This window comes from Podarcis cretensis (assembly GCF_951804945.1).
Source record: "Podarcis cretensis genome assembly, chromosome: 5".
Lineage (NCBI taxonomy): Eukaryota > Metazoa > Chordata > Lepidosauria > Squamata > Lacertidae > Podarcis > Podarcis cretensis.
In genome coordinates, this window is record NC_137174.1 from 63663929 (window position 1) to 63689979 (window position 26051).

Below are 26051 nucleotides of genomic sequence, written 5' to 3' on the forward strand. Positions count from 1 at the left end.
ACTTTCAACAGTAGGAGGAAGGATAGGAAGGGTCTGGCTGTCTGAATGTAGCAAATGCTGGATATTTTTTATAAAAGCACTCCAATTTATCAACAGTTATGTGGACACTTTCAATGCTAATCTATCTCTAGTTCTCTGTTCACATAGATTATGGTGACAATACATTGTTACTTCAATGGCTGTTATTTCAGATAGTATTAGTGCCAATACAACACTTTCATCTTCAGAAGAGAAAATAAGCACTGATTCACTCTTATCCAGCACAAGGAGCTGATATATAAAGAAAAAAAAATCCAACTAACATTTCACCAAGAAGAGAACATAAGCCATATTGAAACATACACAACTAATTGCAGGGGATATACTTCAGGAGCCTGAAAGATTTTAAGATTGCTGTGCTCATTAGCCAAGGGACAGTTTGGATGATAAAGGAAGAGCTGGATACCATTCTGAGTCTTTCTGTCTTGCATGAATGTATGTGTTATCAACAAGTCTTCAAAATAGTTGGAAACAAGGGCAAATTCAGATACAAAAGTGTGTGTTGCATATATGCCCAGTGTTTGCAGGAGTACAATACCATATGCAGTGTGAAATGGAGGCAATGTTTTGTAAGCATATGGGAAGCTCAAAGTGTCCTAGGTTCCTGAGTGGCTGGGGCTACCACATCGCTTATTGCTGCAAACATACTTGTTCTGTAAAATATGAATTGGCTTTACAGTTCCCACAGAAGGCTACATGAGTATGTTGGCTTACATCAATTGCATAAAATGCAAAGACTGAATTTGTTGAACCACAGGCTAGGGAGGAAGTGTTTTGATGCAGTTTCTAAGAAATAGGGGGAAAGCAGCAACAGCTGCACAAAGGTGCAGGAGTGGGGAGTACATTTCTCTTTTGGAGCTGCATGGAGCAAATTCTCTATCAGCAACGAGAGTCTTATCACTTTCACCCCATATAACCAAGTGTAAACCTTCTCTACTCAAATGGTGCTCCATCTAAGGGACTGCATAGTCTGCTTGCTGGATTGTCTGTTTATGAACCACAGATTACAAATCCATACACATTTGCTATAGTCTATAAAGGAAACCCAGTGGTAAGTACTGCTGCCACTCTTAGAAATGCATAGCAAACTGTCAAAATTTTTCATGGACAGTGTCATGTACTGCAGCAATGCTTGTGCGGAACGAAATGCAAAACTGTGGGGTGGCAACAGCTACAGTACACTTCCACAGTACAAACAATAGGAAGTATCTGGACAGTTGTCAAACCCCAGAGGACAATGCAGAAAGCAAATGAAATTTCAACTGCAGAGATTAGGGTTTCTCATGCCTCAATTCCATTAGAGTGAGTGATAAGAGGACTAGGTATGTACAGAAATTAGGAGACTGAAAAGATTTTAAACCCATATTTTCCAAGCTGGGCCCAAGAACCAAAAATGCTAGCAGCAAAGAACCCATTAGTTTAAAAGTCTGAAACAGAGACAATATAAAGTAAAACAGAGGGATAGGGAACGAGTTATGAAAATTCACTCAGAGGGCAAGAAAAGTAACATCAAAATATATTTAAAAACCAGAATTTCAAACGTGGTACGTGTGTTAAAACGCCTCACATTTCTCAACTGCTAGAGCCTGATTGCTCCAGATAGAGCACCAGTTGTGTCCCAAATAAGGAAAATTCTTTTACCGTCCTTCTGATCTGTCCCCAAATCACCTTCACTATTTGTAAAAATGGAGGGCTCAGCAGTCACTCCAACACCCCTCAGCTTTGTTCTACAACAACCAGAAGACTGCAGTTCATAGCACTGATTTCTCTCATTTGCGACAAAGTTCATTTGTCACCACTCAATATCCCTGCAGTCCATTGTACACCTTCTGCACTGATGCCTGTTTCAGCAGTTGTTTGAGACCTGCAAAAGATTGAAAAAAGTAATAACCATACAATGTTCTGAATATGTCACAAGGAGGAAAGAAAATCAAATGAATTCAGGCTCTTCCAATTTTAAGCCAGCACATTCAGTTTCGATATTTTGAGACCAGCTCACTCAAAACGGTTTTGAGAAAAACTCCCAGAATGATGTCTATGCAAATACTCCCCAAACATAGAAAAACAGATATGCTACAAAAGCAATGATATTACCTTGGTTAATAACTAAAACAGACTAGGAACAAGCAAGATGTCTGGAAAAGATTCCTGACCTGTTTTTAAATTTTACTGTTTGAAAAGTTAGCAATATTTAAAAAATTGTACAAAGCAGCAATGGCTGCTCTCCTCCCTATCATCCCTAGTCTTCCAGAACATACCCCTGAAGAGATCCTGTCACTTTTGTCACAATGTCTGTAGTGGCTGGGACCATGTTATAGCCAGAGCAGCCCTTTCTGACAGGCTGCAGCAAACTGGTTGAATCATTATCTTGCAGCCAACCTATTCTAATAGATGGGATGCCTTTCTGAACACAGAATCTTAAAACTGGAAAATGACAGAATGATACCCACAAGATGGACACTTAGATGACAAAGTAACTTCCAGATCTCAGCATGAAGAATATATCAGTAAATGGAATTACTGATCAAACCATTTGGGATTTTACCATAGCAACACTATTCTGGGATACATAGATACAAACCTTCTCGTTGTTCACTTGTCAGCTGCTCTTTGGGAAAGTCTACATCAAATGTAATTATTAGAGAGCCTTTAATGTTATTGTTGTCAAAGTTGGGAAGACCTTCTCCTTTTTTCCACAGCTTGGCTCCAGGCTTTGTGGTTTTATCCCGGGCAACATGCACCTAGTAGATGGGAGTGTGGTGAAGAGTTTACAAGATTAGCATTTGTGACTAGATACTTTGACACATCAGCAACCCCCCCCCCCATATTTTAGCGTCAACAGATGCAATTATCATGGAAATAACATAGGAGACTACTCTGAAAATGTATTATTTCAAATAGAAAAAACCACCTTACCTTATGCCCATCTAAATGGGCAATATCCATTTCAAAACCCACAAGAGCCTCAACCAGCGAAATAGTCACATTTGTATATAAATCATCTCCTCTTCGCTCAAAAACTGGGTGCCTGTAGGAAAGATGTTAGAAAATGTTAACATATTCTACTTGTTACTTCATTTTTTTCTGTATACTTGTCAAACTCTCTAGCATTTAACTTTTAAAAAATGAATGAAGGTTTGTGAATTATCCTGTAAGTCTGTCACTCTTGTTGCCAAAGGCAATAAATCCACCTCAGTCTTTGCAGGAGGGGACAATTTTCTATGGGGATCATCAAAACCTTCTGCAGCTTAGCGGGTGGAAATATTTATGCAAAGTAAGTAGTTAATATATGATTTTTTCGGGGGGGGGGGGGGGGTTAATTTATGGGTAAACAAGGCAAAAATAACTAAGCAACTTACTTGAGAACTTTTATTCGGAAGCGTAAGTCACCTGGCTCTCCATCAACATGTGGTTCACCTGTGGAAGTTCAAATATGGATTGGGTCTGGTTTCAAAACCATTTCACTTCCCACAAATGAAACCCAAAGCCAATTCTTCCCTTTAAGCTTTCCGATAGTCACATGATCCAAGAAAAAGATGTTTAAATAATTCTATCCTGCTCTTACACCAAAATAGGATTGTATAGTAGCTTACAGATGATACACACAAAAAATCCTCACTCAAGTCCCTGCCCACATACTTACCATCTACAAAGTAATGACAAAAGTAAAATGGATTGGATGGCAGAAAATAAGTAAACTCAGGTACAAATCTAATGACTAGTTGGGGTGAAAGTGTTAAAGGAAAAGAGGTGCCAAAAGTTGATGGTTTCTCAGCTGTACTGATGGTGTGGTCTTGCCTTCGTTCTCTTCTTTGCTGCAGCCTGACAGAATAGCTGCTGCCAGGTGTCAGGGGAAGAACCCTGACTTATTAGCTGAGTTAATGGAAACCCCGCATCCCTTCCTTATTATAGCCTAATGCAACTGGTGCCATTGATGGGGGCATGGCTGCTGCCCATGGCCAATTGGAGGCTCTCCACCAGAGCATCCTCTGGAACTGCCATTGCTAAGGTAGCTGTGGGGATAATGTTCTGTGTAGATAGTGCTGAGTTAGAAGAGGTGAATCTTTACTGCTGTTCTAGCCCCAAAACAGGTTCTTTCAAAAAGGAAACCAATTTAAAAAATCAACCAGCTTTTCTGACAAGTTCTACCCCCCACCCAAGTTCTTTACTACCTCAGACCCAACAAGATATTAACTCCAGATAGAAAGGGAATATTGTACCTTCTCCAATAAAGGGATATTCCATGCCATCTCTCACACCAGGTTCTATCTCCACTTCTAGGGTTCGTTCTTCATTTACAAGCCTAAGAAACAGGGGAGAAAGGCAGCACTCTTTGGGCTTACTACATTATGGAACCTTGGAGGTACACAGAAACAAGGTGTTTCCAGATGACTCAAGAAGTCATCTACAAGAATGCTGCAGGGAGCATTCACAAGTTCCATTCCATTCCATTCCAACAACACAAATGAAATGCTCTATTTGACAGGGAAAAAAATCTATCAGGGAATCTATATCGGTGGGGCAATTATTCAAATTCCTGTCAGTAACCCTGGTTTTCCAACAATTTCTCCTTCTTTCATTCCCATAGATGAGCTACACAATACACCACCATGTGGCTCAAAGTGGTAATGTAATCATTCTCTCTCTGTGCTACTTTCAACAGTGATGCATAATTACAAACTATGCATGCACCAAAGAGCCAGAGGACCTCAGACTCACTTGACATTGGGACATTCATCACAAACTACTTCTTGGGTCATCTGGAAACGCCCTGGGCCTAGCTGAGTTGTCCTCATCTCTTGCCGGCAATTGCATTTCCGCTTCCCTGGTGCCTGCCTTGCTACTGGCTTGTTTCGAATAACCTGCAGAAATATAAAGAACCAGAAATATAAAGAACCTGCAGAAATATAAAGAGTCTCATATTCAGATTATACACATGAAGCACTTTAATCTTGATGGCTTGAGTAAAGGCACACATTCCACTTACCTCAGCTTGCCACCTTAGGCTTTGCAGCTGGCATGGCACATATATAAGGACAAAACAAAGCAGCCTAGCAGTAGTGAGAGTGCTGCAGCTACCTCTAACAATGCTTATATATTTGGTGGATAGGACTGGTTGTCTCTGTTGTATTAATGGGCATTATCCAATGCACTCTGTTTGTGCAATGGATCCCTCCTGCACCCTCCCCCAATCTATTCTGGAGGATTGAGGAGACCCAGAGAACAGATCTGGGGGGCACACAGGGGGGGAATTCCATTGTGCAGCAGAAATCCTTACTCTGATGGAACAAGTCAGTTAGATACCAACATATCCTAATTTAGGTATGTGTCTGAAGAGGTGTTTTTGATAGCTGTTGCTTGGTGAAGATTAAATTAGGTATTTTAAAATGTGTACAGTGGTACCTCGGGCTACATACACTTCAGGTTACATATGCTTCAGGTTATAGACTCTGCTAACCCAGAAATAGTGCTTCAGGTTAAGAACTTTGCTGCAGGATAAGAACAGAAATTGTGCTCTGGCGGTGCGGCGGCAGCAGGAGGCCCCATTAGCTAAAGTGGTGCTTCAGGTTAAGAACAGTTTCAGGTTAAGTACAGACCTCCGGAACGAATTAAGTACTTAACCTGAGGTACCACTGTACAGTATTCCTTATATTGTATGTTGCTGATGTTTTGAATTGTAAAGCTGCCTACACTTTTTCTGCATAGGCGACTCGTAGGTTTAGTAAATATTAATAGCAATCTTGACCTACTTATGAATACCAAAAGAACAACTTATTTCAACGATCTGTGAATACCTGCAGCAGTTAGAGCAGGAACCCACAAATTTGGATAGGGCTTACCAGAAGCCAGCCCTTATTTGTGTCCAGCTCTGGTTGTTCCCCTCTGAATCCAAAGTATGCTTGAGGATTGAGGGAAGGATTTATCTCCCTTTGCAGAAGGTAGAAGCTGTGTTAAAGACTGTTTCTGAAAAAGCAACAGTAAATATGACCCAACCACTACTAGCAGTCTTCTTTTTTCGGCATCACAGTCTTGTTTCACCTCACACAAAACTCTCCAGAGGGCAAGATGCAATTTGAGTTTGTTGCCACTTCCTTCTACACACACTAGAAGCAGAAATAACTTGGCAGCCTGCTCAGTAATGACGAAAGGCAGAAAGATCAATTAGCAAAAGCTTTAGTTAGACCAGTAATATTGTTGCAGCTGTTCCACTGGAACATAAGCACTACCAGCTGTTCCACAGGAACATTAGCAATACCCTCAAGACTAGCTCAACAAGCACTCTGGTGACAACAACATTCTTCATTGTATGGTCTGTTAAAGGCACAAGTGCCAGGAAAGGCAGAAACCACAAACTCTGAGTAGCAATACAAAAGTGATAGTGATTTGCTACTTTTCCGTATGACATTCATGGGAAGAACACTCTTCTTTCATAAGCCTGATGCCAAATTTCAGTGTAAACTCTCATTTATGTTCTGACAACAAAATAATAAGATGAGGAGGCAGATTGGCAAGCTTACTTCCACAAAATTTCCTGAGTACACTTCTTCCAGTGTAACTTCTAGGTCCACAATGATATCACTTCCTCTTGGAATGTTCCTATCTTGCTGACGAGGATTACCTCCAAACATGAAACCAAAGTCTCCAAAGAAACTGTAAAGAAATGAACCATCATTATTTAAGAGAAAAGAGTAATGGGCCTATTGTGGGGCTCCTTCAATTCAACTGGTAGGAGAGTATGCATGAAAGGGTTAATCTCATCAACTCAGAAGATGGGAATAATCAGATTTGTATCACCTTCCTGAAAGGAATCTCTTCCCAATTTGAGGGATAACTTCTGTGAAGCAAACTGCACTAAGACAATCAAATTGCAAAAATTGAAACGTGAAAAAAGCTTACAAGGGCAATCAGAAACAGCTCTATTACTCAGTTTTGCATAGACTCTGAGCCCCCTTCTCAGTAAACTTTGCCTGGTCTATACATGGGTGGGTCTGCCTACTCTTCTACTAAATGAACAGTGTCAGAACAGAAAGGAAAGGGCTGTATAAAACCTGCTTCAGATCCCAGAGTGGGTTTTTAAGTGGTTGTGCCCTCTCAGGGAATGAAAATATTACAGAATATATCTCCTAAAACAAGAGGTCTGCAAATTTGTGCATCATTACAAAATTGATACACGTGGACAGGGAAAACTATACAGCTGGCTTACTGCTTTTTATTTAACTATTTTAAATATATTTACCTTGCTTCAGAGCATCTTACATAAAACCACTGATATTCTCAGCTTTAACATTGCTTCTGAGAGCTGCAGAGATTTATTAAGCATATCCACATGCTACCTCCAGAAAATTATTTGGAACTGCTAACATGATAACAAAAGGCTGCTGTGCCTTGGAAATAGGAAGCCATGATACATGTTGGAACTGGAGAGCCACTGTGAACTCTGCCATGGCTTCTGTGTCTAGAGGGTTAACAGCTCCAAGAACCAAATATGTTTCTGCCAAAATGAAGCAAACAAGGTGATCTCTGTTCAAGTGGCCTTGATATTTGGAGGAAAACCTTAACCCTATCCCAAAGCAAGATGTGAAATCATTGGGAAAAAATCAGACCCGGGGCCACAGAATTGTGAGAGTGCTTTTTGCCTTTGCTTTCACTACCTGGAACTTGGAAAATAACTGTTCTGCCTTGGCATTCCTCTTGCATGTGAACTGAGCCAATGTTGGGCCTCTCCTTGTAAGGAGGATGAAAATGTCCACATGGAGGACCCATTCACATCAGTCAAGAAACTGAAGATTCAGACATTCTAGTTTGACTTTCAGATCCCCTTGGAAGTGTTTGCTCCAGCAGAAATCAAATTTAATTGGTTCTGTCTTCTCAGTCACAAGGGACCTAACTCTTCCCTGCCTCTTCTATAGCTGATTTTAAAAAAAGGAATATTCACTTGTGTGATATGGATTCAGTGCAGTGTCTACTCACCATGACAGACTTATATTGCTGTAATATATTCTTGCACATGTTACTCATTATGAAAGAAGCCAGAGAAGAACCTCAAGACAATAAACTACAGCAATAGTGTTGGCTGCAATGAACTACCAATGATATCGGTTCATTGTAAAGCTTGTAATGTTGTGCAAATATGTTGGAGAAATAAAACAGACTTACTGTGAAAAAATATCTCCATGAGAACTCTGGTGACCCTCTTTCAATCCCTCTTCTCCATATGCATCGTACTGCTTTCGCTTTTCCTCATCTGACAATACCTGCAGGAGATAACAGTGAGCATCTATGTATCAGGCAAAACTTTAACATAACTGTTACAAAGCAGTGAAATCTGTTATTAATTGGTTCCACTTCAAGTGGAAACATGTTCCACTGATTTCTGTCAGGAAAATGCCTTCAGCAGTGGCCTTATGGCAGCCTAAAATGTTTGTTTGCTTGATTGCACTTGATGTCTTAAGGCTGATGGAAGATTTTGAATGCAGTTATTCTTGGAACTGCATGGAGACTCAGCATTATAAAACCTTTGAACAATGGATTGTGTCCAATATTGTCACTCAGCTGCCAGTAAGGTTTCAATTAGCAGAATGAGCAAAGAAACATTTTTTGGCAATTTTCCACTGGCAACCCCCTCTCCCTCGGGCTCTAGAAGGTTGGAGGATCCTCCAGAGAAGATTTAGGGTGGGTGCAGGGGGAGGGGGGAATCACAAAAAATTGCTCCTCTCCTTGTTTTAACAATCGAAGCTTTATTGTCAGTTGAGTGACACTCTTTGATATAACCAAATATTTAGACAACAATTTGTGATTTTTATTGACACTGTAGATGAGATAAGCAACAGTCACTGGTCTCCATTCTCAACCTGTAATGCAGTGAAAGCTGTATAAAGGCTTGCAAAACATTTTTTCATTGTCCATTCTTTATAATCAGAAGATGTATGCCCTATGTGTTTCATTTGCACATCCTATGTTTACACAAAAGCACGTCATACAAAATTTAGCAACAGGCAAGTTAGGGCTAGGGTGATTAATTGCATATTTAATAACATACTGCAGATTTTAATTTCAGCATAAGAAGCGGTCAACTAGATAAAGCTAGCTTGCAAGCTCCTATTGCAATAGTTCTTATTTCTCTAGAGTTCTCTTCCTGCCAACCCACACTACTGTGCATTCCATGTTGCAGCCTGTTCAAGTATCTTGATTCATTGAATTTACAGAGCAATGGATAAACTGTCAAAAGGGATTCCTGTTCTTCAATTCAGAAAAGAGAGATCTGGCTATCTAGAAAAAGCTAGCAGAAACATGAGGCATGAGCAATGCATAAAATGTTTAGAATTTCATCTGTTTACCTTCCTCTGCCCATAACATTCCTGAGCTTAATTTCTGTAACGTGTCATTCAGTGGTTAGGCCAGTGCGCTTTTTTATCCGTATCAGGAAGATGCACCAGAAAGCCAGGCATGGCCTATCTAACACTAAAATCTCCACTTGTACATTAGCTTGGACTAGCATTTGCAAATACAAGAATCACAACTGTGCTCACTTTGGGCTCCCTGGAGATGTCATCTGGACTAAATATAAAATCTTTTGTTGTAAATTCCTTAAGAGGCTTAAAAGAAGAGCAAGCATTATATAAATTTTGTTAAATAAATCCTTCACCTATGCTCCCAAAAAGCACAATAACAGGCCAACCAACAAGCTAATGATTTTTTGTTAACCAGCCATTAACTTCAAGAAGTCCTTTCACTATGTCAATTTAAAGACAATCGGTAGAGCATGTTAATTCGGCACAGATAAAATACAGATATGATACATTTTGTTGCTAATGTAAAAACAACAGTAAAAAAACACCCTGTGTTTTGTCTGTTTACCAAACTTAAAACCACCTACAGACCATTTTCAAATACAGACATACCTTGGAAGTCAAACGGAATCCGTTCCAGAAGTCCGTTCGACTTCCAAAACATTCAGAAACCAAAGTGTGGCTTCTGATTGGCCAACTGGAAGCTGCAGAAGCCCAGTTGGACGTTTGGGTTCCAAAGAACGTTCGCAAACCGGAACACTCACTTCTAGGTTTGCGGCATTCGGGAGCCAAAATGTCTGAGTACCAAGGCGTTCGGGATCCAAGGTATGACTGTATAGGTGTGTCTATAAATTATCCTAAAGAAATGAATGATAGGAAAGGGGATGGAGATGACTTTCCAGGAATGCCTGTTAATGACACTCTATCATAACCACGCTGTAGTTGACTTAAGACATTGTCCACTTACTGCTCACTCTGCTAAGGTTTTGCCAAACAGCAAAGATTGAAACAGAGAAAGCAATAGGTGCACTAGTTGGGCACAGACTTTCCCCAAATACACCAACCTCATAGGCAGCCCCAAGATCCTGGAATTTTTCCTGCGCACGTGGATCATCAGGATTCCGGTCTGGGTGAAGCTGCAGGGCGAGTTTTCGGTAGGCCTTCTTAATGTCTTTAACAGATGCACTACGGGGCACCCCCAAGATCTTGTAGAAATCTCTCCTAAAAGAAAAGCGAAGCCAGTTATTGTTGTGCATCTTCTTTCTTTAATGTGACCACATACTCAGACTAAAAGTTAGAGAACAGGAGGAGGGCTCCGTTTCCTTCTTCCCCTCCAATATTGTTGTTTACCACAACAATTATAACTTGTAATAAAGCTCTACAAGCATGGCATCCAGAGAATGACAGAAATGTTGCCTCCAAGGAAGTATTAGAACTTTCAGCCAGAGAATACTTGGAGGGAAGGTCCTGTTTTTAAAATGTGAGCTCACTGAAAACCACATGCCATATACACAGCCAGTCTCTCTCTAATAGTGCAATCCTAAACACACTTACTAAGGAGTAAGGCCTACTGAACACAGTGAGATTTACTCCAGAGTAAATAAACTTAAGATTGCCCTATAAATGTACTATGCAGTCTTAATCTACACATTAATAATATGCATATTCCCAAGTGTCTACTCATTGCCTGTGTCCCCTGAGGGGAAAGAAAAAATAGGAGAAACACAGGCAAAAATTAAGGAGCTGATGTGATAAGAAGGCTACAATAGTGTGTTTGTGTGTAGGCATGCATACATTAGTATTTAAATTGGATACCCCTTTGAATACATTGGCAGAAAGCGGATGCAAATAAAATGGGATGTGAAGTATATGAAATAAAAGGTGTTACCAAAAACACACAATTACAGTGAGAAGAAAAACAGAAGGCTTGCTTGGTCCCCACTCTTAAGCTTCTGCCATTTATTGAAAACATTTGTGTTCCAATAGGCTTTTGGCCTGATGGATTGAATTATTTTAATACAGTACAGTCTTAGCAGACTTATATATGTTAGGCATTTATTATTTATTTAGGCAAATTTATATATTGCCTTTCTTCCACTACGGAACTCCAAGTCATGTACATAGGGTTGCAAGACACACACTCATCTAGAAACAGACCAAACCCAGACATACTTAGCTCCAATAAGGTGGCTGTATCGGGCCACAGCCATTTATTTTAATTGTGTAAGCTTCCCTGATTATTGCAATTTCAAAAGAAAGGAATGTATAAGCTAACAAATAAGTAAATTTACTTGTGGGATTTATGATACTGTACATTCTCAACCAGCGTCACAAGAAGGGATAAGAAAACATAAGTTACACACAAACTAACAGTGGCTGTGTTTTATCTTGGAGTTCCCAGACCTTATCTTTATTCAATGTCATTTGGGGCAAGCCTACACATATTTACTCAGAAGTAAGACACCCTGTGTTCAATAGCATGCTCCTGTACTTTATTTATTATAGATTTATATTTTATATATTTTAATTATTTCAAAAAATTGTACACAGCTTAATCACACCGATCCCTAAGTGGTGTAACCAGGTGACTGGCAAAATTTCAATTCACAATAAAGCAAATCAAAATATATAAAAATAATACAAATAGAAAAGGCATAAAAACAAGTCCAACCAAGACAAAATGGATCAATATGAATTTAAAAGTCTTGAGAAACAACAAGGCCTTTCCCTGAACCCAAAATGACATCAGAGTGAGTCTCCCTGGGAGAACATTCCACAACTGGGAGGCTACCACTGAGAAGGCCCTTTCCCCAATATTCACCCAACTGTACCTCAGATGGCAGGGAACCTAAATAAGGACCAGTTATGAAGATATTAATGTACAGATAGGCATACAAGGATAAGCGCTCCTTCATGTACCCTGAGCCCCATATTATAAAGGGCTTGAACCAGCACTTTGAAAATATACAGTGCAACCCTAAAACAATTGATCAATCTACCTATCATTATCAAACCATACAGGTTCTTACACCTAACATACACAAAATACCTGGAAGAAGGGCTAGGTCTTCAGCCTGTGCTGAAAAATGTTCAATGTTGGCATCAGTCAAATGTCTGGGACAGTGTGTTTCACAAGCAGGTAGCAATTGCCGGAAAAGCCTTCTGGTGAACCAGACTCCCAAACCTTACTCAACAATATTAGCAAAAGCGCCTCCCTGGCAGACTTCAAAGCTGAGACAGCACAATGTAGGGGGGAGGTCCCTCTCAGGAGGTTACTGGATCCTATAATGCATCACAGTTGTCTAATCTGAGGGTTATCAGAGCATGGATAAGTCAGTGAAAGGTGCTCAATGACAGCAACAACCTGCACCTTGACAATGATGGATGAACTATCCCCAGGCTGCGAACCTGTTCCTTCAGAGGAGACAAACACATCCCCAACAGTACCTCTCCACTTTTTTTTGGATCAGGTCACAGTGTACTGGCCTCCATTCAGTTCCTGCCTGTTCCCAGTGCACCAGCATCTCAACCTGTACAACAACGCGATGTGAAGGGCAGCACTTATTTCTGTGCCACGTACCACATCTATAACCTGCCTTTCCTCAAAGGAGCCCAAGGCAGTGGGCAAAGGCATTCCTCCAATCTCTCACAACAACAACCCTGCGGAGTGGGCTGGGCTGAGTGTGGCCCATGGCTGAAGAGGGCTTTGAACACAGTCCTGGCCAGAAAACTCTGATACCCCAAACCACAGGTGGAAATACACGACTATACAGTGGTACCTCAGGTTACATACGCTTCAGGTTACATACACTTCAGGTTACAGACTCAGCTAACCCAAAAATATTACCTCGGGTTAAGAACTTTGCTTCAGGATGAGAACAGAAATCATGCTCCGGTGGCGCAGTGGCAGCAGGAGGCTCCATTAGCTAAAGTAGTACCTCAGGTTAAGAACACACCTCTAGAACGAATTAAGTTCTTAACCCGAGGTACCACTGTACCAACCAACCGAAACTCCCTCGTCTGCACAAGCTGCGAAAGCGGCAGCAAAACCGGCCTTCTTCCTGGTCACCCTGAGCAGGGGGGGGGGGTTGAGGGGGAGGAGCCATAACGGCTGTAACCGGGGAAGGGGAGGACAGGACCACCCGCCCCGCGTGGGAAGAGGAAGGCGAGAGCTGTCCCTGTGAGGAAGGGGAGAGGTGGCGGCGAGGGGCGGGCGAGACGAAGCCCCCTCGGCGGCGGTGAGGGGCGAGGGGAGCAGGGGGGCTCCTCCCGACCGCGAGGCCACCTGCCAGTACCGGTGGGGCGGCGCCGTTTCCTCCCGGTCCCTTCCCGCTCCCCTCAGCTCACCCGGCGACGGCGTCTCCGAGCAGGCACAGCAGCAGCAGCAGCAGCCCGCCGAGGGAGCGGGGTGACATGGCGGGCGGGAGGGGGGTCTCTTCGAGCAGGTTCCAAGCGCGCCCCCTTCTCGGCTCCTCTCACACGCCGGTAACCATAGGCACGCACGAAAGAGAACCCGGTGAAGCTAACCGCCCAATCGGGCTCCGACTCGGCGCGCGCCGCTGGCCAATCACAACCGCACACTTCACCCGCGGCCCGGCTACAGCCGCCCAACCAGACTTCGAGACGTCAACAAATGGGGACGGGGCGAAGCCGCGCGTCGCTGCCTTAAAGTGTAGCGTTGGGGCGTTGCGTTGTCGCGAGCGGCCGCCTTCTGGGACGGGTCAGAATCGCAAGCAGCCTGACGGCGCCTTCAAGAAGGGACTTCCTACTTCCTTTCCCTGCGCTTAAATTCTATTATTGTTATTGTTATTATTACTCATTGTTTTGCCTGCGGCTCCTTATGGATGGTTTGCAGCAAACGGAAGGACTTTAAAAGCTATTATTAAAAAATCAATCGTGAGGATGATCGAAATGAATGACAATCAATTCAAACGTCAAGCTAATGCCATTTTCAGTTTTCCTTTAAATGCCTTGGGGAATTGGGGAGCGCTTTATCCCCAGATCTGTGTTCTTTCCTGTTTCTTCGGGAGTTGCCATAATAACAGCTTTGCGGTGCCTAAAGAATTAACAAATACGTTCATGCCATAAATTGTATACTAGACAGTTCACTGCCGGATACCTGAAGTGTTATCCTCGGTTGGGGCAGATAAATTAACATCGGCATATGTGTGCGAGGTGAGGGGATCAAAGCAGGGGGGTCAAATAGCAGAGAAATGTAAGAATCTGACGGTTCCTCCCCTCCGCAGGGGGCGCAGTGGCCTCCTCTTGGCCACTCCGCTAGCATTCGAACTGGAATACTACGCATGTTTAGCGGAAGTGCTGGAAGCTAGTAAGCGGAGGCAGGCGGCTGTTGCTCTTGCCACGGGCCAGAGATTCGCAATGACGGCCCTGCCGCTCTAGGCGAGCATTTCTCTCTCTCGAATGTGCCTTGGGTGAGTGTTTTATCTGCGTCTGGCGTCCAGATTGCTCTGTGCGCAGGCGCAGTGGTGGGCGGAGGCCGCGGGCTTTCGAAAGTAACTCGGTCGGCGCAGCCGGGTCGGGAAAGGCGCCGGCGGAGGCGCGCAGGTAACGGGAGGCGGGCGGGAGTTTCTTTCCTCAGCCTGAGGCGGACTGTCGGGCCCCACCTCCCAGGCGGGGAAACGGACTTTTCCCTTCTCCCCTGTTTCAGAGGTTGGAGCCGTCCTCCGCCTCCTCTTCCTCCCTCTTGCCTTGGAGCAGCATCCCCAACCTTCGGCCCTCCAGATGTTTTGGACTACAATTCCCATCATCCCTGACCGCTGGTCCTGTTAGCTAGGGATCATGGGAGTTGTAGGCCAAAACATCTGGAGGGCCGCAGGTTGGGGACGCTTGCCTTGGAGCCTTTCATGAGTAAATAGGGGTCGCCCTTTCATTCGCTCTTCCCCTCAAAAAGCGGGACTTTCAAATGCACGTGGAAGAGAGAAACTTGCCGCCTTGCCCTGCTGCACTTGACAGGAAGCAGGCATAGTGGGTTGGGGCTTCACTGGAGTGCCCTCCATTACTTGTCAGAGAGGGAAAATGTGCCAGTGTTGACTGAGGGAGCAGCGGGATGCAGTGAGGAAACCTCTCTCCTTATACAGTGGTACCTCGGGATCCTAATACAGTGGTACCAACGGGATCCACTCTGGAGCCCCGTTTGCATCCTGACGGGTCCGCGCGTGCGCTGGTTGCGTTTCGCCGCTTCTGCGCATGCACGTGACGTCATTTTGAGCATCTGCGCATGCGCGAGCGGCGAAACACAGAAGTAACACTCGGTTACCTTTGGGTTGCCGCGGAGCGCAACTCGAACGCACTCAACCCGAAGCATATTCAACTTGAGGTATGACTACTAGGGAATCAGCTAGAGGACAGAGATTTTCAACTGGTGGGTGGGAATTGCGGTCTGGGACAAGCTGGGTCTCATTGGTTTCATTAAGACCGTTGCCAGTTACTCTTCAGCCATGGCTCTTCTCAGAGTGGCATACTAAGTAAATGGATAAAAACACAATTAAAACATGAATGTTGGGAAATAATTTTTAACCCCCCCCCCCCGAAATAAGAAATGAGAAGGAAGTTTGAAAGGTGGGGTGCTATAACTGGAAAGTCTCAATCTCCTTTTCCCCACCTGCTTTAACAGTAACATGTTTTCTTGGAACAATGAGTTGCAGGGTGAAATTTGAGGTAGTAATTTTTTATTTAAATGAATAATAATAAAAAAATGGGGGGTGGGGGACACACATGACCTAGGGGAACTTGGAAGAGACCCATAAAAAAACTTTGCAAACACGGGTATGATAGCATTCTGTCCTGCTGCCTCTAGTAAATAGCACAGAGAGGAAGAAACTTGTATGCAAAGCAGCAGGAAGACTGTTGAAAATAAAGTTTGGGGCTTTAGAAATAATGAAAGCTGGTAAGATTTAATTGGCCTGCTTTCTGGAGTCTGGGCAACAGGAGGTATGTCTATCGTAATATTGTCTGGCTTTGAGGCCATGTAGTAGTACATGACTCTACTGTGCCTTTGCTGCCTTGAATAGAGATGCCATTATTGAAGAGTTCCTTATATTGAGTGAGCTGCTACAGTAGAAACTCCTGAGCATTTTCCTCTTATGTACTAGTTTCCATCTGTTCCCTCATTTGCATGAGCAAAGACATATGCAAACAGGAGTGTCTAATGTGAATAAGAGAATGGTTTGCCCAAGCTTCTTGCTGTTCCTACTGAGGAGGAGGGATTAAAGAGCCAATGTTGTCCGCCTTTGAACTTTGACTTAATTCAAAATACAGCTTTAGCTAAAAATATTTGCCGGTTGGGGCTGGCAGGACCCAGTCAATATATTTGAAAGTTTAATTTCTCAGTAGTCATTTCTGTGTTATGTAGAATGAGCGTGTGCATACGGTTTGGGACTGCAAATGTTTAAATATAGGATACTGAGCAAAAAAAGAAGGCATAATAGAAGGGGGAAATAGACCATTGACTTCCTTGCAAAAAAGTTCAATCTGAAAATATGGAAATGTGTATTATTATTTTTTAATGGTCGAACTAACTTCTTATTTTCATTTTCTTGAAAATATAGATGTGAGTTTTGTGGATGGCAAACATGGATCAAATCAGTGTCAATCTCTGGGTGAAAATGGAACCTTTTATAGTGGGAGCCTTACAAATCCCACCTCCCTCCAAGTTTAGCATGCATTATCTTCGGAAGATGTCAACTTATGTCCGGATGCGCTCCAGTGAAGGCTATTATCCACACCTTTCTTGGCCTATGTGGCGACACATTGCCTGTGGGAAGCTGCAGATAGAAAAGGACTTGGCTTGGCTATACTTTGAATTATTTGACAGTCTTGTTGAACGGACTTCAGAGGAGCGACTGGAATGGGCAGAGGTGATATCCAGCTGTGCAACTGAGGAGGAGGCAGAGAAGCAGAAGAATAAGGCATGGAATGTCATATTGTCATTTTTAATACTATGGGTGTATGCTCTTCATAGCAGCCTTACTGACCCAGGCTTCTCATGCACTCAGTGTGGAAGAAATGCCCCTGCCCAAGTACATTACATGCTGCATGTGAGCCACAATCCAATATGAGGTTAGCTGTTGGGCCACTATAATTGCTTCTAGTTGTTAAGAAAATTAGCAGTGGTCTGTCTTTTTCTTTTCTACTTCACTACATGCTGCTAAATATAAAATAAGAACCCTTGCTAAATTATGTACTTGAATGTTCTTTAAAATAAACCTTTTTTTAATCTCTGCTCAGTTGTCTGTGGACACACTACAGTTCCTGCTGTTCCTTTATATTCAACAACTAAACAAGGTTTCCCTGAGAACATATCTACTTGGAGATGAGTGGCCGAATCCTAGATCCAAGAATTACAGTCTGACTGGAGAATCCACCAATCAGATTAAGGTATTGCTTTGAGGTTCTTTGAGTTCTTCTTTCATCCATGCTTTGGTAACCATTAGGTTAAATTGCTGCAATGTGTTATATGTAGGGCTGCCTCTGAAGATGGTTTGGAAACTTCAGCTAGTGCAGAATATGGCAGCCTGGTTGTTCATTGGGCAAGATGGTTATAGCATATCACACTGTTCCTGCTGACTGAACTGACTGCCAATTCATTTCTGGGCCCGGTTCAAAGTGCTGTTTTTGACCTATACAGTGGTACCGCTGGATGCGAACGGGATCTGTTCCAGAGCCCTGTTTGCATCCTGAAGCGAACGTAACACACGAGTGCACGGGTTGCATTTCGACGTTTCTGCGCATGCGCGTAACGTCATTTTTAGCATCTGTTTGAGTGGCGGAACCCAGAAGTAACGTTTTCTGTTACTTCCGGGTCGCCGCGGAGTGCAACTCGAAAATGCTTACCCTGAAGCGTATTCATCCCGAGATATGACTAAAGCCTTAAACAGCTCAGGACTGCAATACCTCAAGGACCGCCTCTCCCCATATGAACGGACCTGGACCCTGTGATCATCATCCAAGGCCCTTCTTTGTGTGCCTCCACAAGATATTTGGAGGGTAGCAACACAAGAATGGCCCTTATCTGTGGTGGCAGCTCCTGGTTTGTGGAATGCTCTTTTCAGGGAGGCTTGCTTGGTACCTTCATTACATAGGCTTAGGTGTCAGGTGAAAATGTTTCTCTATAACCAGGCATTTGGTTGACTAACATTCTATGGCCTTTAAAATGTGTTTGTGGGAGGGGGTTATTGAATTGTTTTTGTTTTATTATGTATTTTGTGTTCTCATTTTGTATTTTTATGTTGTGAACTGCCCTGTAATCTTCGGATGAAGGGCAGTATTCTATTACAACCACCACCACCACCTAGGATTTTGTTTGTGTGAATGTCCATTCTGTATCTGATATTTTTCTGTTTTTATTCTTATGGTCTAAGAACTGGAATGACAGCTATCAGCAAGACTTTATCCAGAACCATCTCCAGGATATTCTCGAACTGTTGCTGGACCCGGATCAGCTCACTGCCTCCTCACATTCTACCCACAATAGCCTGATGTCACCTGAGGCTGTTCGCGCTCTTGGCTTCCTTATTGAAGGATGTGTGAACAGAAACAGTACTGTCCACCCTCTGCATGCACTTGCACTCTGGCAGCCATTACATGCAAAGAGTGGCTACTCAAAGATTTCCAAAGCCTTCTCCTTCCCCAAGCTTGAGTCCTGGCTGAGGGCTTGTCTGACCGGGAACCCGTTTGGAACATCAGTTTGTCTCAAGTCTGGGAAGAAACTTGCATGGGCACAACAAGGTACCGTTATTTCAGGCCATCAAAGCTTTGGCACAAGGATAAAATCTCCCTTTTCTCTTGCTGTTATAAAATGGCTTCTTTCACTTTTTTTAAAAGCAGTGTTCAATTTTATTCTTGCAGTTGAAGGAACAACCAGGCGAGCTAAGATAGCCTGCAATACTCATATGGTCCCTTCAGCACACCGCATCGTTGTGATGAGCCAAGTTTACAAGCAAACACTGGCAAAAAGTTCAGGTACCCTAGAAGATACGCACGTGAAGATTCATCGCTGCTGTGAATCCTTCATCTATTTGCTTTCTCCCCTGAGGTGAAAGAGCTTTCACCAGTCATTTTTTGCAACCACATTTCGAAGCTATGTGACCATTTTTGTTGTGTTCTTTTGCTCCAGCTTTAATTGGCTGCTTTCCCTTCTTCCTCTTTCAGATCTGTGACCATAGAGAAGTGCAGGAATAGTACCTTTGTACTTGGCCCAGTGCAAACAGTAGTTCACCTCCACAGCTGTGACAATGTCACACTTATTGCTGTTTGCCGCCGTCTGTCTCTGTCATCAACCACCAGTTGTACCTTGCATGTTCTCACCCCAACTAGACCTCTCATCTTACTGGGGAACCTAGCAATAACTTTTGCCCCCTTCCATACGCATTATCCAAAGCTTGAGGACCACATGGGCAGGACTGGCCTGGCTACCGTGCCTAACTATTGGGATAATCCAATGTTAGTATGTAAAGAGAACTGTGATCGAAATGTCTTCAGACTCCTCCCACCGTCAGAGTTTTACCCCTTTGTTGTCCCATTTGAAATGGAAGGAGATACCACAGAAATACCTGGTGGGCTGCCACCTGCATACCAAAAGGCACTGAGTCAACGAGAACAGAGAATTCATATCTGGCAGAAGACCGTGAAGGAGGCGGGTCTGACCAAGTAAGTAAACAATCTTCTTCTTCCAGGTAGGAAGAACCAGCTGCAGCAGCAGATAAGAACAAAATGTAGCAGTGTTAGCAGATAAAAAGATTGCTACATGTATGTTGCTCAAGTATATATTCACAATTTCTGCAAGACAGCTGCAAACCATTTGTTAATCTTTTATAAGTCATATACTTGTTAGCTAATGCTTTTTAAACTGACGAAACTGAGAAAAACACTACATTGATGCTTTTTAAACTGACTCACGAAACTGAGAAAAACACTACATTGATGCTAAACATGCTGTGTATCCTGCCACCATTTCTCTAAAAGTACTGCGCAGATGTGCAAGTAAATTTTCATTGAATTGACACCTAGATGGGATTGCTTGGATATGATGTTTACTATCTGATTTGCTCTCGTATAGCTGCAATCCTGTGCACGTTTACTTGGGAATAAGACAACTGAACACAATGGGGCTTAATTCCAAGTAGAAATGGATAGGATCAGGCTGCATGTCTCAACATCTTTTGACCTACATCCTAACCAATGGAGCCATGGTAGACCTACTTGGTCAGGCGTGTCCTTTGTCCAAGCTTTAAGAATTGTCTTGTCTTCCAGAAGCACCCCAAACTTATAGTTATTTTAAACCTCATAATTTCAGAAGCAGTTTGAATAAGGTTTGAATTCGTACGATTGGCCAAGTCATCCAGTTTCCACTTAGAGTTAGTAGAATCCGCAATGTGTGGGGCATGAATGGTAAAAATTAATAGGAATTAATATACAAACTCAAAGCCGTCTTGATTAGAGGTTCCCTTTCACTCAAGAGCATTTAAATAATCTCTACCCTCAAAGTATACAAAAAAACGCCCACCCAAAGCAAAACCCCATGAACAAATTGACTGTTTTTCCTTGCAGAATTCACACCTTTTATTGCAGGGTTCCTACTCCTCTGATGGGCAGAAATAAGTTCAACAGATTTTAAAAGACACAGGAGTGTAATTTAACTATCACTCACCTGTTCTGTTTTCAAAAGTGTCCTGTTCTCTTCTCCAAGAAGGTAAACAAAAACAGTTTCAAAGATAATTTGTGGAGGAAAGGTTTCCATATCTTTGAAAATTGATAAATATAGCTCTCCAACATGTAGCAGTACTTAAATAGTAATGAAATTAGGTAGGACCATGAAAATCGCAACCCCCCCCCCGAACCAGAACTTCTGAATCATGTGCATGCACTTCAGCAGATATTTTCATTGATGGGTCTTACATTCATTGTATGCATTATAGTGCTAATCTTTTACTGGATTTCAGGAACCAGAGAAAGACGTTCCAGGTGTATGTGGAGAACAAGTTCAACGAATGGCTAGTCCAGACAGGCAGTCGCCAACAACTTGACAGCCTGGTGCTTCCTGCTGCAGGTTCTAAGCAGGCAGCAGGATAGGAGAGCTTTTGAAGTACACAGTTATTTGGTGAGTCCGGAGGCCATGTTCTCCTCTGCAATTGTGAAAAGCTTGTATATTGTCTTTCACACATTACAAACTAGAATTGCTCAGATGGATCACTTCATAGGTCCAGATAGTGTGGCACCCCTTTACCTGTGGAGGATGTTCTTTAAAACTAAACAGTTTGTCTCCTTTGTTTTCTTTCTCTCCCCACTACCCTGGCAGACTCTGTTTCTTCCTCAGTTTGGGGAGGGGTGTCGTCTTAATTAATTAATTAATTAATTAATTAAATTAATTTACTAAAATTTAGATACCTCTTGATTGTAGAAAAAACATCAAAGCGGTTTAGTTTGAACTGAAGAGGCAGTCAGAGGCTTTGCTGGTTTGGTGCAGTTCGAAAACTCAGCAAGAATGCATTGTCCATTTCCATGAGGGAAAAGGTCAGAGGCTCTTCTTTGCAAGTACTGAGCTTCAGATTATAGTTGTGCAAATATTACTGTTTACTTCAGCTCCAGTGCACTCCCACTGCTGGTTTTTTGTTTTTGTTTGTTTTTAAAGCGTTTATTAGTTTTCCAATAAAAACATCCAATTAACATATCAAATCAAATCCAATAAAAATAAAAAAACTGGAAAAAAAAAGTCCAATTGTCTTCTAAATTGTAATAATTTTTGTTTTGGCTTCCCACGGTCTGAATTCCGAAGCGCTTTCAACATCATAGTCCTGCCTCTCAACATCCTCAATGCTTTTCATAATTCCATATCCGATTTTTTCCTCCACGTTTTGACTCTGGTTCTGTGATCCTCATTCATGTCAGAAAACAGATTTTTTCCCCCTATGGAGTGCAGATTTGTCTGTATATTCTACTCTTTCAGCTGTTTTGGTTTTTTCATCGCACCACTACATTTAATTGCATCCAATTTCAAAGTTCTGTCCAGCTCTTTGAGAATTGTTATTTTGGCAGCTCCTAAATCATTGATCTTTCCCGTCCAGGTGTTATCAAAGAAACAGAGAGAAACCTCCTTCTTTATTCTTAAGCAGACTGTTTGCAATGTAGCCATATATCAAACAGTTAACAATTGGCCTTTGGAATCCACCCAATCCCCCCTCCGGGCCCTAGAGGGGGGCTGCCAGACATCCATTTAGCCCTCTCTCTCGCTCATAATAAAAAAAATCTTTTTGCAAACAGTTGTATATATAAAATTGTTTCCAATCTTTATGACCAACCATCAGTTAGCTCCTGTTTCTCTTAATCAGGGAAGTATTTCAGATATTCCATAAGTGCGTGGTGGGTAGAAGCCATTTTGCCCTTTGTTCTTTGTTTTCGTCTTTAACAGGCATTTCAAATCTTAGAAGAAAAGCGGCTGCGAATAGGTCCCAATTATATATGAAAATCCATCTGTACTCACTTTTTGAAGAGCAATTTAGGTTCTTAATGAGGCTTGGCATGCAATACGAATTGTTAATGTTAGAGGGAGAAGAAAAAAACATACCAAGCCCCTCCAGATTCCAAACGTCATGATGAGGATCTCTTTGAAGCTCGATCTTTTGCACCAGAGACTGTACATACTGCAGGTTTTCCCTCAGCTTTGTCAGTTCAGAGCGTGTCTGTTTGTTTTCCAAATCTTTATATTTTCCCAAACAGATGCGTCCGGCTATGGGGTGGCGTCGCAGGAGTGTCAGTCCGTCCCTTGCTCCGTGACCCAGTGCCCCTGCCGTCTGCCACATCGGCAATCTGGGGCAAACCACAGGTCATCGAGATAGTCCTCCCCTGCCCTGGGGAGGCTGCCAGGGCTAATTACCCCCATATCAGCCCTGAATTATCGGAACGGCTGAGGTCCAATTGTGTGGGATCCACCATTTCCCACTGCCGGAAACAGGAAGTGCCCACTGCTGGTTTTTGAAGCAGAGTACACATGTCGTCACCCACAATTGATATGTATTCTCTGGTTTCTTGAGAAACCATGTTGCTTTATGTGTTTTCCCTCAAACCAGTTTTTATCTGGTTTGAACATAAGGTACAGCTAAGCTGAAATGTGCACATTTTACACATGTGCAGATGATGGCTTCCTTGAATAGAATTGGTTTTGTGTGTGCAAACAAATTAGGTAATGGTGTGTAAGGTAAAGGTAAAGGTACCCCTGCCCGTACGGGCCAGTCTTGACAGACTCTGGGGTTGTGCGCCCATCTCACTTAAGAGGCCAGGGGCCAGCGCTGTCCGGAGACACTTCCGGGTCACGTGGCCAGCATGACATCGCTGCTCTGGCGAGCCAGAGCCGCACACGGAAACGCCGTTTACCTTCCCGCTGGTAAGCGGTCCCTATTTATCTACTTGCACCCGGAGGTGCTTTCGAATTGCTAGGTTGGCAGGCGCTGGGACCGAGCAGCGGGAGCGCACCCCGCCGCAGGGATTCGAACCGCTGACCTTTCGATCGGCAAGTCCTAGGCGCTGAGGCTTTAACCCACAGCGCCACCTGCGTCCCCTGGTGTGTACAGCAACATAAAAATGCAGCTTGAAACACTGTCTGTGGAGGGGTCGAGGAATGACCTTAACTGCGTCCCAGGCTGCTAATGTGTACACGCTGAAAGCTCTGCCATTATGTGAAGCTTCTGAATGCCTCTAAAGACCAGTGAGAGGTCCAAGATGAACCACTGCCCATCTCTCACTGTGAACTTGAGCAGGTATCCAAAATATGCTTTCCACTGGTTGTTCTTTCCTGAAGCCTAAGTCTTTGCATCATCTCCCTCCTCAACTTCTAACTCATTTTACTCCATGCTCCTTGTATTTCCATTTAAAGCACTGTGTCATTCATTACACTGGTTCTCTCCATTTCCCTTCTTTTCCGTCTTATTCTGCGCAAGCTCTCCTGTTGGTTCTTTTAATCCCATCTTCAGAATATCCACTGTGCCACTCTGTGCACAAAACAACCTAGCTCTTGTTCTCTGTCATGCTGCTGCCTTTTGCCTTTTAAAACATACTGCTTCAACAGAGTTTTAGTGACTTCTTTAGTTCCTAGTTAACTGTTCTCTATCTCAGTGTCACTAAAGCTGTAAGGTCAGACATGGCCAAACTTGGCCCTCTTGCTGTTTTGGGACTACAACTCCCATCATCCCTAGCTAACAGGACCAGTGGTCAGGGATGATGGGAATTGTAGTCCCAAAACAGCTGGAGGGCCAAGTTTGGCCATGCCTGTGTAAGGTCATTCCATCTCTTTAGTATTCTCCACAGCACCGATATAAAGCAAATGCTTTCTGTGTACTATTGGTATTTGACTAAGCTTCTGATACTTTTATTTCATTCTTGTGGCAGTTGCATAGTGGTGGTGAACTAAACTGGAATTTTACCCACATGATGACGTTTTTGTAGTGGAGTGTGTGTGTGTGTACATGCAAGAGAGTGAGAGAGTGTGATGCCAGCTAATAATTGCTGTGTAGTCAGAAAGCAATGGGATTGTTGTTGTTTTGTAAAGAAGCAATGGGATTGTAGATTGCTGCATTCAACAAATACAATCTGTTTATCTGCTTTGTTACAGTTCTAGAGATGAACTTTGCAAAACTGAAAGTGTTTTTACTGCAATAAACTGGAGCCAAGCTGATTAAAACACTAATGAATTTGGAAACTTGAATTTGCTTTGTTTATTGTCAAGGCAAGGATCGACTTTCTCTCCCTGTTACAGCTGTCATCGTATCTCCCTTCGTTCTACACCTTTCTCAGACAGCCAGTATCTATAGAAAACAAGCCAAGACTTTGCTGTTAACACTTCTATCTATGGCTGAAATGAAATTTATGTATAAAGGTACCCTGAAAAGGACTTTTACTTTCCTGGTGTGAAGACAGGAATAAGGTTCTGGCTGCTGAAAGAACCTTTTCACTTCTGTTAACTAAATTTGTATTGTATAAAACTCAGATGTATTTTTATACCAGTTGTTTAACACTTCAACTATGAAATTTGTTTAAATTGACGTGATTTCTTTTGTTTCTTTTTTCTTCTTTTCCATATTTTAATTAAAAATGACCTTTTTCATTATTGTCATTATACAACATAATAAGGGTCACGGAGGCACCGTTTTTCCTCTTTCAAAAAAACACTGGTATCCTGCTCAGTCCCCTGCTCCCTTAAAATACTTTACAGATATAGCATTCTCATCTGAAACATTCATTTCACAAAGATGGATATACACATTGTGAATCCATAAGGTGTACTGACTTACCTTGCTTTTTCTGAAGACACACCTAGGTAGGACAGTGAATTAGCCCAGGCAAAAGTTTTTTGAAATGAGAAGGTAAGGAAGTGAAATAACATGTGTCCAGGTCATCTATGACAACTGTAGGCATAACAGTTTTGAACAAAAGTTGTTCAATTATAAAAAGGTAGTGGTTCAAGATATTTCCTGTTGTACCTTGTTAAAAGGATAAAGTCATTTTGCCTGCAATCCTACACACACACACACACACACACACACACACACACACACACAGGGATAAACTCTATTAAACTTATTTTAGGGCTTATTTCTGAGTAGAGCTGCATATTTCTCCCCTTCTACTCACATTTTGCAACTTTTCTGTCATTCTGTGTATAAAAGTGGAGGGAGAGGGATTGTTTGTGTACTTGGTGTTGGCTAAATTTGA

At 42.6% G+C, this 26051-nt stretch overlaps 2 protein-coding genes across 6 annotated transcripts; one reads left to right on the forward strand and one right to left on the reverse strand.

The window, feature by feature from the left end:
* Positions 1 to 1538: 1538 nt before the first annotated feature.
* Positions 1539 to 13841, reverse strand: DNAJB11 (DnaJ heat shock protein family (Hsp40) member B11). The gene is made up of 10 exons (XM_079977067.1): positions 13677 to 13841; positions 10394 to 10550; positions 8197 to 8294; positions 6558 to 6690; positions 4759 to 4901; positions 4260 to 4342; positions 3399 to 3456; positions 2956 to 3067; positions 2621 to 2780; positions 1539 to 1903 (listed from the first exon to the last, which is right to left on the reverse strand). Exons 1-10 carry the CDS (start codon positions 13742 to 13744, stop codon positions 1839 to 1841), a joined length of 1077 nt encoding a protein of 358 aa, XP_079833193.1. The 5' UTR covers positions 13745 to 13841; the 3' UTR covers positions 1539 to 1838.
* A 339-nt stretch (positions 13842 to 14180) lies between these two features.
* Positions 14181 to 25393, forward strand: TBCCD1 (TBCC domain containing 1). Of its 5 annotated transcripts, none has more exons than XR_013839248.1 (9): positions 14768 to 14894; positions 16898 to 17257; positions 17577 to 17726; positions 18710 to 19076; positions 19197 to 19383; positions 19500 to 19997; positions 21290 to 21447; positions 21748 to 21881; positions 24952 to 25393. XR_013839248.1 is itself a non-coding variant. In XM_079977066.1 (8 exons), exons 2-7 carry the CDS (start codon positions 16913 to 16915, stop codon positions 21417 to 21419), a joined length of 1677 nt encoding a protein of 558 aa, XP_079833192.1. In that variant the 5' UTR covers positions 14181 to 14504; positions 16898 to 16912; the 3' UTR covers positions 21420 to 21447; positions 24952 to 25393. The 5 variants fall into 5 exon arrangements, 3 of the variants coding, with proteins under 3 accessions (XP_079833192.1, XP_079833191.1, XP_079833190.1); XR_013839249.1 differs by having other exon boundaries at positions 21748 to 21860; XM_079977066.1 differs by lacking the exons at positions 14768 to 14894; positions 21748 to 21881 and adding an exon at positions 14181 to 14504.
* The last annotated feature ends 658 nt before the right edge of the window (positions 25394 to 26051 follow it).

Bases quoted from the DNA above. Each gene is read 5' to 3' on its own strand.
- DNAJB11 (XM_079977067.1), bottom strand. From the start codon at position 13,744: ATGTCACCCCGCTCCCTCGGCGGGCTGCTGCTGCTGCTGCTGTGCCTG. The intron at 8,295-10,393 runs GTTGGTGTATTT...TATCTCCTGCAG, and splicing joins ATCTTGGGGCTGCCTATGAG to GTATTGTCAGATGAGGAAAA. The intron at 3,457-4,259 runs GTACAATATTCC...GAACTTCCACAG, and splicing joins ATATCCCTTTATTGGAGAAG to GTGAACCACATGTTGATGGA.
- TBCCD1 (XM_079977066.1), top strand. From the start codon at position 16,913: ATGGCAAACATGGATCAAATCAGTGTCAATCTCTGGGTGAAAATGGAA. The intron at 19,384-19,499 runs GTGAAAGAGCTT...TTCCTCTTTCAG, and splicing joins TATTTGCTTTCTCCCCTGAG to ATCTGTGACCATAGAGAAGT. The intron at 19,998-21,289 runs GTAAGTAAACAA...ACTGGATTTCAG, and splicing joins AAGGAGGCGGGTCTGACCAA to GAACCAGAGAAAGACGTTCC.